At 37.6% G+C, this 17066-nt stretch overlaps 2 protein-coding genes across 2 annotated transcripts; one reads left to right on the top strand and one right to left on the bottom strand.

The window, feature by feature from the left end:
• Positions 1 to 915: 915 nt before the first annotated feature.
• On the top strand, positions 916 to 11635 carry itih6 (inter-alpha-trypsin inhibitor heavy chain family member 6; the record flags this gene model as incomplete). Its single annotated transcript, XM_079478270.1, has 15 exons — positions 916 to 921; positions 3256 to 3410; positions 4775 to 4885; positions 6333 to 6580; positions 6702 to 6871; positions 6962 to 7078; positions 7320 to 7491; positions 7678 to 7946; positions 8317 to 9457; positions 9610 to 9642; positions 9740 to 9757; positions 10382 to 10435; positions 10765 to 10785; positions 11156 to 11269; positions 11346 to 11635. 15 exons carry the CDS (start codon positions 916 to 918, stop codon positions 11633 to 11635), a joined length of 2919 nt encoding a protein of 972 aa, XP_079334396.1.
• gdi1 (GDP dissociation inhibitor 1) lies at positions 10761 to 16708 on the bottom strand. Its single transcript, XM_079477944.1, has 11 exons — positions 16424 to 16708; positions 15541 to 15648; positions 15307 to 15406; positions 14851 to 14985; positions 14558 to 14756; positions 14228 to 14359; positions 14027 to 14126; positions 13761 to 13932; positions 13221 to 13365; positions 12664 to 12718; positions 10761 to 12566 (listed from the first exon to the last, which is right to left on the bottom strand). Exons 1-11 carry the CDS (start codon positions 16466 to 16468, stop codon positions 12414 to 12416), a joined length of 1344 nt encoding a protein of 447 aa, XP_079334070.1. The 5' UTR covers positions 16469 to 16708; the 3' UTR covers positions 10761 to 12413.
• Between the last annotated feature and the right edge of the window lie 358 nt (positions 16709 to 17066).

Raw genomic sequence — 17066 nt, 5'->3', positions numbered from 1 at the left:
TGTTCAAATGTAAATGACCATTAAACATTAACCATTCTTTCTTTTTCAGAAAAAAAAATAACAGCCTCAGGCAAAGCATTCTGGGAACCAGGAATCAACATAAACCTTTTTCATTTTTTTTCTAATTTCGGTTCCCAGAATGCTGTTGTTTTTATAGTTGTTTCTGAAAAAGAAAGAATGGTTAATGTTTAATGGTCATTTATCTTTGAACAAACGTTTGCCAGTAATAGTGTTGTTTCTACAGAATGTTTAACAGTGTTATTGACTTTGATCACTTTATAGAAAAGGTTTCCCAGTTTTGCTAATTTTCAGGATTAAAAGCATTGAAATCTCAATGTAACATTAACATAAAAAAAGCATACCTTTGAACCTCACTTAAGAAATCTTTCTTGGGTTCTGCTATTTTGGGTCAAATACCCCAAAATCTTATTTTAAAGAATACTAATAATATGTATTCTCTCTCTCTCTCTCTCTCTCTCGCTCTCTCTCATATATATATATATATATATATATATATATATATATATATATAGTGTGTTTATGTGTATATATATATGTATATATATATATGTATATACACACATATACATAATATGTATTTAAGGACATTTTTAACAAGGAGATATTTTAGATTACTCAGAATAGTATAGAGGATCTTACTCCGTTTCTCACTAGTACCATGGACAGCAACTAAACAAATAAATACATCTAAAAACAAAAAAGACATAAAATGCAAAAATAACACCACTCATATTGCTCATTATAACTGATTATTCGCCATATATTAAACAAGAGTCTTTAGCCCAATTAAGATTTTTAAATAAACGTCCCCACACGCCCAACATATCCGATCAAAGCACTTTTGCGCACTCATTTTCGACTACTTGTTCATTTGTTACACAACAATTTTAAGATATGCTGGTGAGCAAAGGGCTGGTTCTCGGAAATCTTCAGAATTGTAGCCATTCAGGGGTTAATATTTTGTGGTCCTTTTGGCCCCCAAAACCGTGGCGAGACTGCGGAATTCCCACCATGTACGCGTGAAAAGAGCAAACCTTGAACTTTAGAAACACAAAACCTGCGCTAAAAGTCACTGTGTGGTTTTCATCCGTCTCGTCCATTATTTGGCCTTCCGTATCAATGTTAGGATCTTTTTGGAAGGGAGGGGACATCACTACTCCATTTATAAACAACTCTTTGGTCAGTAGAGGACTTTAGGCACTCGTGGTAAAATATTGGATTTTACATTCTAAGTCCAAACTGAATGCAGTGATACCAGCAAAATGGATTCAAGTGTTCATGCAGTTGTTTTGATCGCATTGACCATTGGTTCCTTTGGATGCGCCCGGACAGTCCCTTTCCAGGTTTGTCATTTTTTTAAAACAGCACTTGATATTGTCAAGTTTTAACTGTGTTGTGGTGTTATATTGTGATCTCTTTGTGTTTGTTTTTATCTGGAAAATGAATGTGGAATAAAGTGTGTGTGTTGAGGGACCGATAGTGGCGCTCAAATTGCGCTTTATGACACAATTACGCGTAAAAGCGCACAAACGTGCGCGCTTAATATACGAATAAAAAACTCAAAGAAACATGTCGTTATAAAACAACAGCAGGGTTCTAAAATAAGATGTTAGTTTTACGTTGAGTTTAGTAAGACATTTCCGTAGGATCCAAATTATGAAAGGTAAACTATATCGTTTTATAATTTAGGTTAAATGAGAAAATGGCAATTACTGTTTTATTCTGGAAGCTTATTGAGAGACATTTAACAACATCTCCAACACATGTCTAAATGACCACTTTCTTTAATTGTTTTTAACAAATGTTTAGTTGTGGTTTAAAATGTCATAAAACTGGCCAATCTGTGAAACAATTATATGTAAAGAGATTGCTCAGTTACTGTGCAATCTTTAGCTATTTATTTGCATTTACAGAAACCTACAGGATATGTGGTAATGTATTGACCCAGTAATAAATTGCCGGTAAAGTAAGTAGCTCAGTGTAAAGTACTTGCATTTGTTTACATTTCCACCCGTTTTATGAATGGCTTTGATTCAGTGTATTTGAATGTACGATCAAGACCAAACCACTGGCATATTTGAATGAACTGAGTAGGTTTGAAAATATTTCTTCATATAGCTCTCTGGCCCTCAAAATCAGTTTTGGCATTGGTAATTGAGTAGCTAATAAATGCACTAAGTTTATATGAATAAATATGAATACTCATGGCACTAATAAACAAAACTCAGTTTTTACGTTTAGTTGGACTTTCTTTCGTATTGTTCCTAAAATGTTTGTGCATGCATCAGATGTAGTAAGACAAGTCAAGAGATATAAAAAACACTTTACTTAATGTATTATTTTTTATTTTTCAGAGATTTAGACGTCAAGCCTCAACAGCAAAACCAACAGTAAGTATAACAATAAATGTACAATTTTGCTTCATATAATTTTATATAAAATTCTACCACTGCTGCATTACGTTACTGCGGTTTTATTCTGAGGTTTCAGAAAGCACAATAACAATGTTCTAGACTTAAATCTTCCCTGTAGCTCAGTGGTAAGAGCGTAGCTTTTGCCAAGGTCATGGGTTCGATCCCAGGGGATTACACATACTAAGCAACAAATGTAGGATAATGCTATGTATGTCGCTTTGGATAAAAGCGTCTGCCAAATGCATAAATGTAAATGTTCAATGCTAGTCTGTTGCATGTACTACCGTCATCTCAGTAGACTGACTCTAGCCAGATCAATGTGGTCTGAATCAAGTTCAAGTAAACCGATTTAGATGTACTATATACCAAGCTTTTACATGCGTTCAAAAGCGTTAATAAATCAACAGCAGAATGCTAATATAGATCATAAGGTATTTACAGAATCAGTACCTTTTGACTGGGGCTAGTTGTCACACAAAGTTGTCACAAGGGCTTTAATAACTATAAAGTGTTTAATTTTGTGTCTGTGTGTGCGTGCCTGCGTGTGTTTATGTTTGTGAATTGTGTTCTTTCATTATCATATCAAATGAATGGTTTAAATAAGTTTCTCTAAATAACCTGTTACCTGCTTTTTAAAAAGAACTCATCTTTCTTCTTAAGATACAATATGCAATTTTACAATTTTAGCAAAGTCTGCAAGTTATTTATTAGTTGGGTGAAAGATTTGAATACTAATCCCAGTCTCCTGTACTCTTTGTATTATGTCACATCGTATATTACAGTAATGTATTATTGCCATGTTGGTTTGTTATGCCCCTAGCTAAAGGTGACAGATTACCACGTGCGGTGTTCTGTAGTATCTCGCTATGCTTTAACCACAGTGGAGAGCACAGTGTGGAACCAACTCCACATTACTAAAGAAGCTGCCTTTGAGGTGGATCTGACTCCATCCGCATTTATCTCCAACTTCACCATGTGAGTTACACCACATTTCTTTCAGGCATTTTGCAGAACTTCCCAGGTTAAGCCTCTAAAATATTTTTGAAAAACAGATTAGGGAATAACACGCCCTTGACAATTAGTTAAATTACAATCGTATAATTTGGCTTAAGTTTGAAGTTTTATCATGAATAAACACAGCAGGGTTGCAATTGGTACTAATGATTCATTCATGTGGAAAGACATGCTTCGTGATCAAAAGGGGAAAATAGGTCCAAGGCTGAAATCAGATATACAGAAATAACCAACAAAAATAACTCCTCATGAGGTTAAAATATTTTGACGTTTACGTCCATAAAATGTTCATCTGGGAAACCACTGTGAGAGACCTAGTGCGTAAATGACATATTTTCTTAAGAGTAAGACTTCTGTAAACCACTTTTCCAAAAACAAGTGCTTTAAATAAACAAATTCCAACAAATAAGTCTCCATAACAGCTTGATAAAGCACACAGGGACCAGATTTGGAAACAGACGTAAGTCAAAAGTAAAGAACATTCAGGGCAGATGAATAGCAGGCTTTGTCAAGAAAAGCTAATAGAGAAAATGAGGGGAACTGACTCTGTTCACTCTTGCTTTTACCTTGCATAGTTTACAAAGGAACCTGGCCAAAGTACACACACTCACACTTGTACATGTGCATAAACACACGTACATGTATGTAGAATGCACGGATATACCTATTCATGATGCGAAGTTTCAATGTGAACTCAGGCAGGATACACATTTCCTCGACACTTTTAACAAAAATGGTTTGCCGTGCATTCAATGCTGCTGTAAAATAATTCTTTAACATTACTGAGAGCTCTGTGTGTTCACTATGTCACATGCACAGCAGACGTCTGATCGCCACGCATACGTGCCGGCGCCTCATTTTCCACTGTGCCTTAAACTGTCCATTTACTCGCTCTTTTACAAACAAGGTCTTTTTCAAGCCTGCTGGTTTATTTTGGTTAGTTCTTGTTGATTTTTATTTAAATATATTTGCTTAAAGGGGCATACCTTATTTTAGCATTTTCTTTCCCTGACCCTCATATAGAGAAATACAAACAGAGAGTGTATGCATAGCCAGTGTTGGTGAACTCTTAAGTGTGTATGCTTCTGCGTGAGAGACGAGGCCAGAGAAATGTAGCTGTGAATGCCAGAGTTTCCTAGCTCCTGTGTTTGCTGAAGGAAATGACCTCCTCTGCTCACCTCTTCGTCAATGTCGCTACCTGTTTGTGCAATTCGATTTGTTAACCAACCTGTGACGTCACTATACAGTCAAGACTGTCGGTATGAACTTGAATGTGTGCTTCTGTTATGATTCTTCTTTTTTTATTTCCAATGACCCCAACCCAGCACGTCAAATGGTAAAGTCTATGTGTCTGAGGTGAAGATGAGAAATGCTGCTAGGAAGATGTATGACGCAGCTAAGAAGCAGGGGAAAACAGCGGCACTTGTTGCCACTAAGTAAGTCCAAAATCTATTTAATACCTTCTCCAGTGGGACAGGATTTGGTATCTTTGGCAGAATTACAGTCAGCAGACTTCCACTAGAAACTGGAACAGACCACATTTCATTTACCTTCCAACAAAAATACGATTATAAATAAATACATGTTCAAATCCACTAACTCACCCAACGTAATACCACATGTGTCTCTTTTAGAGCTTCAGAAGAGATTTTTCTTTGTCTCAGGCAGTGCTGACATTTGCTCAGGCTTCAGAGATTACATAAAATTTTGTATTTATATACACATACGCGTTCATGCACATATTTAAGCACAATATATAAATATTTACATATCATTTCAATTATTGGAAAAATAAATAAAAACACGCAAATATTTCCTATGTGTGTGTATGTGTTTATAAATGCCAAAGGAATGAACAGACATATATTATGTTAAAAACAAACTAAAATTTTTGATGCGATTAATCACGATTTATCATTTTTGGCCTATACTCTTACTGTATGTCAAAAAAATATTTTTGTGTCTAATATTTAAGTAAAAACATATAAGAAAACGTTGATAAAACTGCTGATACCATACACTTTTCCTCTGGACGGATCTTACCTTATTTAAATTATGTTACTTGGTTTACATAATGTTTTATTGTGATGCACACACACTATACAGGCAGTATACTGGCATTGACAATTACCATGATAATAAAAACAAAAATTTTTGATTTTGTTAACTTTACTTTGCTTTTACCGGTTTGCCTTGCCTAGAGCTGTCACAATATCAGATTTTTCACTTTGCGGTTATCAAGACTTAACATCGGCGATGTTATAATAATATCTGTTTAATAGTTTTTCCCTTTAGACGAACAAATAATACTACTTAAAATCGTTACACTTTATAATAAGGTGTTATTTGTTAACAATTAGTTAATGCACATGGACTAAAGATGCACAATACTTCTACAGCATTTATTAATATTAATTAAAGTTAATTTCAGCATTTACTAATACAATATTAAAATGATCAAACGTTGTCAAGGTTAACATTAGTTAATGCACTATGAACTAACATGAATAACTACATTGACATGAACTAACTTTGACAAGAGTTAATAAATGCTGAAAAACTAAATTGTTCACTGTGCGCTAATGCGTTTACTAATGTTAACTAACAGCACCTTATTGTAAAGTGTTACCGCTGAATTGTGATATTGTCATATGGATAGATTTAACATGATATTGTGATATATTTCATGTAATATTACGTTTTTTACAATACTGGCATATTGAGTATACCCTTCCTCCCTAAAGCCATATTTTGATTGTAATTCAGGGTTAAAAAAGAGAAAACATTAAGTAAAGAAAATTATGGATTAATTCAACTAATACTATTATGGTAAATAGATATCGTAATAACATAGTTATTTGTATTGTTATCGTAATTTTGAAGGGAACGGGAGATTGAGAAGTTCCGTGTGGCAGTCAATGTGCCACCCGGGGCTCGTGTGTCCTTCTCGCTGTCTTACGAGGAGCTGTTGTCACGTCGACTAGGACATTATGAGCTCACACTGGGTCTGCAGCCTGGGCAGCCTGTGCAGAACCTCTCTTTGGATGTCAGCATAGCGGAGAGGACGGGCATCAGCTTTGTCAGAGCTCTGCCACTGCGGACCAGCCGACTGCTCACCAACAATGTTCAAGGTACCCTGAAAGAAACCTCCAAAGATCTATCCCCCGACTCATTGCTTAGAAATGAAACATATGTTTGTTTCTTCGATGTAAATGCAAGTTTTGTTGATATGTTGACTCTCTGATTTTCTAGCAGATGCAGAACCTCCCCCTTCAACTGAAGTCCAGCAGAATCTTTACTGTGCACATGTGCAATACAATCCCAACATGGAGCAACAGAGAAACATCTCCCCCAGAGGTCTCCACGCAGACTTTATCATTCAATACGACGTGGAACTCAAAGACCCCATTGGTGACATCCAGGTCTTCACACATATTCACCTCATTGGTGCTAACAGAATGAGGGTGGGCGGCCATCTAGAAATGTAATGTTGTCACTGTTCTTCTTTTCAGGTGGATGATGGCTACTTTGTTCATTACTTTGCACCCCGAGGTCTTCCAGTGGTTCCTAAAGACGTCATCTTTGTCATTGACATCAGTGGCTCTATGATCGGCACAAAAATCAAACAGGTGGCATCTCAACTGTCTTAAAAGGACAGTTCAGGCAAAAATCTAAAATTCCATCATCATTTATTTACCCTCATGTTGTCGAAAAACCTGTAATCGAATCTTTCTCCTGTGGAACACAAAATAAAGTATTTTGATTGATGTCAATGGGGGTAATGTTCTATGGTTGACTACCACAAATCCTGTGACTTGAACTATTAAAACATCACTGAATTATATATTTCTTCATTATATTTTACTGCAGACTAAGGCAGCCATGATGACCATACTGAGCGACCTTCGTGAGGGTGATTACTTTAATCTCATCACATTCTCAGATAAGGTCCACACTTGGAAGAAAGGACGTACCGTTCGTTTCACACGGCAGAATGTGCGGGAAGCCAAGGAATTCGTCAGGAACATAATTGCAGACGGCTGTAGGTGGTTCCTCTTTATATCATATTTCCATGTTGGTCCAAGCTGATTTACGCTGGCAGGTGTTCTTTTCCAAAGCAACTTTAAATTCCAGCATACCAGCCTCTAAAAAATGTCTGCTCATGAGCCGCAAATCTAGTATTTTTTGAAGACTATGAACTACATTATTTATTCTCACACTACATCAGGGACGAACATCAACGCAGCTCTGCTGTCTGCGGCCCGACTACTGAATCCTACCTCAACCTCATCTTCACCCACTGATCACCGTATTCCCATGATCATCTTTCTGACTGATGGAGAAGCTACTATTGGAGTGACGGAACCTGATGTGATTCTGCATAATGCACAGAAAGCTTTGGGTTTAGCTTCATTGTTTGGCCTGGCTTTTGGAGACGATGCTGATTTTCCCCTTTTGAGGAGGCTGGCCATGGAGAATCGTGGTATGGCTCGGATGGTAAGTGGCAACTGGAACTACACTAAAATCAAGAAAATCATGACGATATTAACAAAAATGGATAAATGTTTCTAGTTGGTAGGATTCTTAAAAGCCTAGTTCACCCAAAAGCAAAAAATGATGTCATCATTTACTCACCCTCTTTAAACCTGTATGACTTATGTTGAAGAGATCATGAAGAATGTTGGAAACCAAAAACCGTTGGTTTACATTGACTTCTATTATATAGACACAAAGCTATTGCAAGTCATTGGGAACCAACGTAAACGATGACCGAAAATTTCTTTTTTTGGTAAACTATCCCTTTAATTACGTTACTGTAAGTCACTTCAGATACATGTTTGAAAAACGCATTATTGTCATTAATTAGGTATATGAGGATGAAGATGCTGCCATCCAGTTGAAAGGATTCTACGATGAAGTTGCCAGTCCTCTCCTGTCAGATATCCAGCTGTCCTATCTACATGATCAGGCTTATGATGTCACTCGTACTCTCTTCCCCAACTACTTTCAAGGCTCCGAACTGGTGGTTACAGGACGACTTAAGCCTGGCGTACGAGATTTGAAGGTTACATTGACAGCGAGCGACTCAAAGCAAAAGGTAAAGGTGGAGAACGAGCTTCCATTGACCCAAGCAGTCATAAATACTACAACACCATATCTGGGCTGTCCGCAAGCGCTGGATGGTATTCCCAGCTTCGTTCATCGACTCTGGGCTTACTTCACTATTAAGGAATTGCTGGTGGCTAAAATGAACACCACCGATTTGCTCATACAGCGTCTTCTTGTGGATAAAGCCACCAATTTGTCTCTAAAGTACAATTTTGTTACACCCGTCACTTCTTTGGTGGTGGTTAAACCGGATATCGATGAACCAGAACCAACTAGTTCTGCCGTGACGTCTACAACTGGCAAGACCGCAGATGGTATCGTATCAGGTTTGGCAAACATGACAAATCAGACATCTCCCAAAAAATCGAACTATTCCTCAACTACCAAACCAAGCAAACCCACCGACATGAAATCTGTACGAGTACATCCGCCACCCTCAGGGCTTCATACCACTGGGCGACCAACCAATACCTCTCTCTCCCATCTGTTATCATTGAAGAAGACCCCTACGGTGCCTCCTAACACCACTCCTAACACACCTTCCAGCACCATCAAAACCCCAGCAACCTCGGGTGTAATTAGAAACACTCTGAAGAGTTCCAAGACTCCACCCAGCACAGTGAAGACCACTTCTTCCTCTCAACCGGTCAAAACCACAACACAAGCCACCTTAGTAAAAACTGCACCGTTTGTGAAGGAATCATCGTTAACTGACATGGAGAACTCTACTACCTCAGGACTTCAGCAAAAGCCACAGACACCACATACCAAAACAGCATCCATGACAGATTCAGATTCAGATGATGAACTGGAAGTGGCCACACTGCTGACTCCAAGTTTTATGCTTATGCCAGGAATGACAGATGCACCTAAGTTGTGGGAAGCATCTCGTGTAATGGGTGAGTTTCTTCTGTGAAGCAGAAGTTTGGTTCTCTCACACACAATTTAGCATGATGTGAAGCTTTGCTATACAGTATGAGTTGTTGGGATATAAGCATCAGATACATGAATAACTATAATTGAAATGATATAATGTTGTTTTGTGTAACAGACGTCTCTTCTACCATCCATATTCAACAGAAAGGTATGACCGTCCAGTTAATCTTGGATTTTAACTTATCAGGCTAGAGTGTCAGATATATTAATTCAAAAATGTTCTCTGTCTTCCTGCTCTCATGCAGATATTGATCTTGTCAAAGGTAGGTCTTCTATGGTAGGTTTATCTTTGGTAGTTTTGCACCAAATAGAGTACCTCAGAGATGACGTTTTTTGGAGGCCAACCCTGAAGTTGGCAGCGCACTGGTTCCCTCGAGCACAAAGCCCATGCATTTTTTCCCATACACTTTTGAAAGATCGCAAAAAATAAGATCTGTGATTAACAAAGATTTATGTTGTTTCCACGTTTTGTCTATCAAGATAATATTTACAAATTAACACCACTTTTTGTACTTGTGAAGCCGAAACACAATCGCAAAAGTAAAAAGCTAACATGACGCTATGAACAAACTGCACTACGGTTGCTCAATTTTCAACGTCATCATCACCAAGCCTTTGACAACTCTTTCAAACGTATTAAAAACGTGTACCCTGGTTTTTGTACGAGTTGCAATTCGCAACCTCGCCGCTAGATATTACTGACTGGGCCTTAAAGGCAATTTACCAAAAACCCATTTAAAACAAATACTTAAACTTTGGAGAGATGGAACCAGAAGTGCTAAAATGCAAACTCGCTTTCATGGTTTGCATAGAAATACGTCATATCACTGCAGTATTCTATTCTGTAAATATGGCCAAAGGTGCCTCATTGTGATATTGCTTTGTAGATTACAGTGCAGCACAAGACTACGACTATGACTACAACATCCATTATGATTCATGTAAGTTGAAAACACTTTAATCTGTGCTCCATCAACTAAATACATTTTGTTATATTTAATCTACTCCATAAAATATTTTTTGCTCCCTTACTGGAGTTGGCTGTGCAAGTTATTTTAACATACAATTTGAAAATGTTAATAATTTTTACATATACTTCACTTAATTGAAACAAATTAAGCCATATCAATTTACTTTTTACTTTTTTAAGCTACTGCAACTCAACACTTCAAATTTAAAATTGTAAATAGAAATTACTTGATTTCACTTTAAAATGTAAGACTTCTACAGTGTACTTTGAGTTATTATTATTTTGGTTCATTTTTTCTAGATTCAGATGCTGAGGAAGTTGGTGAGAACAACATTTATAATATAACAATAATATGAATAAGAATTATACAAACATTATAAATGTAATATACGTATATATGTTAATGTTATGAATGATGATTTATGTAACATTATTATTATTTTGGTATTATTAATAATGATAATAGTAAAACATATAAATAACATTACACTACATTATTATTAAAAAATCTGCTTTTCAGCAGACCTTGACAACTCACTCAGTTTAAGCTCAGCCAGAGTATTTTCTTCATCAGGTATGACACTACACTAAATTAAATTGTACTTTTTCCTTTTTTTCCTTGTCGCCAAACTCAAGTGTTAAGCTACACATACATTTCTGATGTAAACTAATTATCATGTGTCACTAAAAGTGGATGGAGACCCTCACTTTGTTGTTTGGCTCCCAAAAATGCACCAGACCTTGTGTTTTACCATTGATGGCACGGCTGATGATGTGCTACGACTGCTGGAGGACCCAGACAATGGTATAAATCTATACCTTGCGATGTATGACTGTATTAATGTTTAGATACTGTTGTTCTGACCTATTTTTATAAAAAGGTATTATTGTGGATGGGCATCTGATGCTGGCTCCTCCTAAGGAAGGGATGGAGAATCGTACTCGAACATTCTTTGACAGGATTACCATAACCGCTGCCAATAGTGGCTTCATGGTCACATTAACAGTGGACTTCGTGGAAGTGGAGAACAAAGGGAAGGGACTCGAGATGCTGCCCACCAATCAGCAAGGATCTTTAGAACAACCAGGCTTGAGAATCACAGTGAATGAACGCCACAGCTGTCGGATTGATCTTGGGACGGAGGAAGTTAGTACAAAGACCAAATGTTAGTTACAAGTTAATGGCTTACAATTCACTTCTATACTGCATATTATACACCTCATTCAATGTAGTTGTCAAACAAATCCAGCAATAAAAAAAGAATTAAATAACATGAAAGAGCAGTGAGTGATAGTTAGATCTACTGAAATGATACACACCTACAGGACTGTCAATTTCTTTCAGAACATTGTGTCAAATGCTAGACACATCTAAATCTGATTTTTTTACTTGAGTCGAAGTCTGCCTATTTTCATATTACATCCAGCTGTCAAATTGTAGTGTTTCATTAATATTGTTCAATGACTTTATGTGACTTTCCTAAATACAGGAAAACTGTTGCAGTATGAAGCTGTTTCTGTTTGTCTGAGTTTGGGTATGTTTCACTAAAGTTGATTATGTCTTTCCTTCAATAGTCACAGTTTTTCCACATGTGTGGGCTTCAGTCGAGGGCAATATTCAGAACAAAAAGACACGTTTCACTTCAACAGGATGTTTGCCCAAAACGATGCAAATTGCAAATTTAAACTAGCAGTGTCGCCCACTTTGTAGTGCAGATAGGTGAATTATGGAATGTGAGCAATAGAGCATTTGTGTCTGTGTGCTGAACTGTGTGAATCTGAATAGAGACACGGGGGCGGGGCTTCAAGACAAAGAGCATTCTGGGAGATAAAGACAGTTGAAGAAGATTCACAACATCGTTATATCTCTTGTGTTCTCCAAACCCGGCCCATGTAAATCAAATTCAGCCTGACCTATCTCCCCTTCTGCTCCTAGAGATCAGTGCCTCTCACTGTTCATCCTCCCCAAAGACATCATTCTGTTTACGTTTCATGTTCTCAAAGTCGAAGTCACTTCCTGTCATGCGCTTGTAGATGTCTTTGATGTCGTTACAGGTCGTCTCGAAGTGAGTGGTGGCATCGTAAGACCGTGATGCAAATACCTGTGAAAGTAACATCAATACAGGTTGTTTCCAGACTTTTTGAACATGATTGACTGATGACCAGAAGAAACGACATGTGGATGATAGTGAAGCGCACCTGACTGTCTGTACCGTCATCTGTGGGATCATACATATCACTGATGGCCACAAACCTGCAAAAATGAGGTTATAATTATAAATTGACATGATATATTATTCCTTATTGTCATTACTAGTGTTGTAAAGTGAGCAAAATAAAGTCATAACCTAAACAGAAATATAGCCATGATATATAAATTAAAGAAAATATACATTTTCATATATTTTAACCAAATCTTGTCCACAACTGAATTTCGCACAATGCATCTCTCAACCAACAATGAGGTGCTACCTGGAATACATGTTAAACCAAACTGAAAGACTATTCCTTTATTATCCTAATTCGTTTTTTCTTTTGTCTACTAAATTAATTTTCCAACATCCAAGCAGAAGCCATCAAGTGTGTCTTCTTCTGCAGTTCTATAATTCCTATTAATGTATATGTAACTTTCACAGATCATATAAAGTATTTGCTCCAAAAGACTATTGAAAAACACCAGGATTAGATCCTTTAAAGTCCTGCATGCCGTAAAAGTGCTTTATTTTACAGACAAAGCTGGTTTAAGGTAAACTGACTTTTGGTCAATGGGTTCAAGAAGTTCCAGAGCAGGTTCGATTTCAGCTTCAGGATCTGAGGTTTCCACAGTGGTGCTTGCAATGGCAATATATTTCCCCTGAGCCGCCACATTATGAGCGTAGGAGATCATGCACACGTAGATATCTATGTTAAAACAACAAAAATATACATTCAATTTTAAATGCATTTAAAACTGCACCATGCACCTCAGCTAATTTTTAAATATGCATGAGGTAAACAGCTTCCTCTAGTGGTGACACTGATATATTACACATACAGACGTACTGTTTACATCTTTAATTTATTCGTTTGGCAGACACTTTTATCTAGAGCAGCTTAATGCATGTTATCTTTTGTTGTCAAACTCGTGACCTTGCCATGATCAATTTAGCAATAACGCAGGAACAATTGTATGCTAACACATGCATTTATGGTCATATTAAGGTTGACAGCCTCAATTTGCTAATCTTAAAATGCTGACAATGCTTAAAATTCTATTCACTATAAAAACGTTTTAAAGGGAAGTGTCTGTTACTAACCTGATTTGCGGTTCACTTGATTCTGAGGGATGATGATCTGGCAGGAGTTGGCATCATTAGTATTTTTTATGGGATGACTAAGGACGCAGATGACTCGGATCACCTGGCCTACTTTCTGCACACGGTCTGGGATGTAGCTGGGGTCACAGATGAGCTGTTTGCAGCGTGCAATCTACAAATGACAATTACAAATTTAATAATTGTAACAATTAACAAAAGTATTTTTGTAATAAATAAATATGCACAATGCTTGTCTCAATATTCACCTCTCCTTCAGACTTCACGCCCACCACGTGGCCATCCTCCATAACTATCTCATCCACTGGTTTGTTTAACATATAGGTTCCACCGTAAATTGCACTTAGCCTGTTTAAGTTTACAAGGAAGAAAACCTTACAATTACACTCAAAACATAATTACTTCAGAAGGACTGTGGTTTGAACAAATATTGATATTGAATGACTGACCTGGCAAATCCCTGGGGAAGCTCTCCCAATCCGTACAACGGGTACAGGTAAGGGCTCTTCCCATAGCGCGCCAGAGATTCACTGTAGAGTTTGATCCGATTGACCGTCTCCAGACACGGCTGCTCAAGGTAACTGAAAAAAGGGAACAAAAAATTGAATGTTGTCATTGATATTAAAGAAAGAGGTACAGTTGCAGGTGCAGCACTACGTCAAGACCGACGAATTGCATTGTGGGTGACTGCAGGTTTTTGCACCTATCGTGTATGCAAAAGTGATGCTACAGTTCAGTGAATCCACCCAAGGAGGTTATATAACATTAGTGACACTTACTCGTCGGTCCTGTAGAGGGCCAAGGCATGTCCTGTGAAGTCTATGACATCCTGTCCTAAATCAAACTTCTTGTACACTTCTCCCATTGTTGTGAGTTTGGGATCAACACCCTCAAACGTCTTGGGGTCATTCTCATCAAAGTTGGCCACAAAAACTAGAAACTTCCGGAAACGTCTTTTCTCAAACATTCCCATTAGGTCTAAACAAAACAAACAATATGATCATTTTGTTAATTATACATTTCTTGATTTAGACTGAAATACAACCTTCTAAAATATAACAGCTGCACTTACTTGACGCTAGAGCCTCTGTCTCAGTTGAGGGCACTTTGTAGATTTTTCCCCCTTTGTAAACAAAGCTTCCCTCAACCACTTTAAAGTCGAGATATCTGGTCACTTCAGTGTATAGAAGCATCTTAACTAACTGACCTTAAAAAAGATAAAAAGATTTGGACACAATTACAACTCTCTATGTTTCCTTAATGGCAGGATAGTTTATTCAATACAAATTTTATCGACAGCTACCTAAATGTGAATTCAGTATTTGTATGTACAATGCACTTGGTAATATAGATGCCATACAATGATAAATTGATTCAGAATCAAATACAAATATTTCGTTTTTGAGATAAAGTACATGAGATAAAGTGGATTTTTCATTTAATGTAAGTGTACATGATTTCTTTAAATAAAAATAAACAGTTTGGTCATTCAAGTGTACAATATTTGTAATAAGATTATTAGTTGTACCATTGGCCATCAGGAATTTAGGGATAAGATCAACGTTCCAGTCTCTTCCCCGGCCCATTGACTCTGGGGGGCTGTCTGAAATCCCAAATCTCTTATAGAGCTGCAAAAAGCACATGTACCACGTGAGAGCATCCATAAAAAAACAACAACTGTCATTCGTGGACAAAACATTTATAACGAAATGATCAAATGTGTGCTTGTGTAGTGTAGTGAGAATGACTGAAGCCCGCTCACCTCCTCCAAGGGTGTGATGGAGGAACTTTCCCCTCCGTAATACGGATTCCTGTCCATATGCAAGACTTTCTTCCCATTCACGGACATGATCCCAGAAAGGATGCATTCCTGAATGCATAAACATCGTTGAATTAAAACACTGTATGAAGTGTATTTTCGTCGGTTTCTATTCAGCTGTTGACTTCCGCGTTGAACACTGGGATGAGAGTCACCCCACCCATCCCACATTACGAGCCACAGCCCCGATCATCTGCACTCTCCTCCACGAAGGAAATATATTTATTGAAGCAACCGCTTCGCTTGTCCATACTTTAAATTATCGTATAATAACCATGATTTATTTTCATGTTTTATCCAACGTCTTTACGTTTGTTACAGCCGACGCTGTGAATATAACAATAAGGACCGAAGCAATAAAGCACCGACACTTACTAATAAACAAGGCACATCACCGGCTAAACAACGTTAATAAAATATCTACAATAAACTGAGTCATTCTCCCGTAGCGACGCACGAGCGAGCGGGATACCCGATGCCACTCCTTAAGTCACTGAAGAGCATCAGTCATTATTTTTTTATAACATCTTTCATGTCATTTCAACGATGCGGCCTCAAACGCTTTGAAAATGCAGGTGAAGATCCCAGAAGATGAATTTGCGATGAATTATGGTAAAACGCGAAGGGAACACACACACACACACACACACACACACACACATACAGTGCTTTGGTCCAGAGGATGCGTCAGCAATAGGCCCTCGGGTTCATTTAACGCATCTATTCGTAGCATCCAGCTGCATGATCTTTATCTCTTTCAGTAGCCCCGGGCGATGTCTCTGGTTATGCACATAATCATTTAACGAGACTTCAATGCGTAACTCACCGTAAGTCCGGTGCCCAATACGATAACATCATATTCCTCATCCATGTTGTATTACTGGATCTCCCGTCTTCAGTGAAATTTCCGTTGCAAAAAAATCTTCAAAACGGTTCTGATGCGGCTAAATATTTATGCGGGATATCTAAACGGGTTGTCGTATTACTGGAAATAAACGAAGCGCTCGCACACACCTATGGCTGGCTTAATTCTATAACTATCACAATTGATGTCTGACTGTGGTCCACCCGGCGAGAACAACCAAAGATGGCCCTAACCGCCGTAGTAGCACTAGCTCCAGCGGCGTTGATGCATTCGCGAAACAATATAGTCCACCTCCAAAAACGGAGATGAATGTCGATGTAAGCCGTAGAGGAATGTCAGCTGCTAATAATTATAATCAAACTTAGGCACGGTTAGTCAAAAATATAAGTGCGAATTTACAATGTAGTGTTATTTATTACGTTTGGGTGCGCTTGGTGGGACTTTCGTTTCACAGCCACAGCGCCCGATATTCCTCCGCCAACAACATTATCTAAACGCCTCTAAATAATATGCGCATTAACGTAATGATTATGAATATGATGTTTCTTCAATGCGTGAAAGAATATTTGACAAATGTATTTTGTCAAATATTTATATTTTAAAA

The sequence above is a fragment of the Barbatula barbatula genome (assembly GCF_947034865.1).
Source record: "Barbatula barbatula genome assembly, chromosome: 17".
In the NCBI taxonomy this organism is placed as follows: domain Eukaryota; kingdom Metazoa; phylum Chordata; class Actinopteri; order Cypriniformes; family Nemacheilidae; genus Barbatula; species Barbatula barbatula.
The sequence above is the reverse complement of the archived record's forward strand: the minus strand, read 5'-3'. Positions and strand labels throughout refer to the sequence as shown.

Excerpts from the sequence above, each read along its gene's own strand:
- gdi1 (XM_079477944.1), bottom strand. The coding sequence starts at position 16,468 with ATGGATGAGGAATATGATGTTATCGTATTGGGCACCGGACTTACG. Across the intron at positions 15,649-16,423 it reads TATTGGGCACCGGACTTACG|GAATGCATCCTTTCTGGGAT; the intron begins GTGAGTTACGCA and ends TTATGCATTCAG. Across the intron at positions 14,986-15,306 it reads TAAATTCCTGATGGCCAATG|GTCAGTTAGTTAAGATGCTT; the intron begins GTACAACTAATA and ends ATCTTTTTTAAG.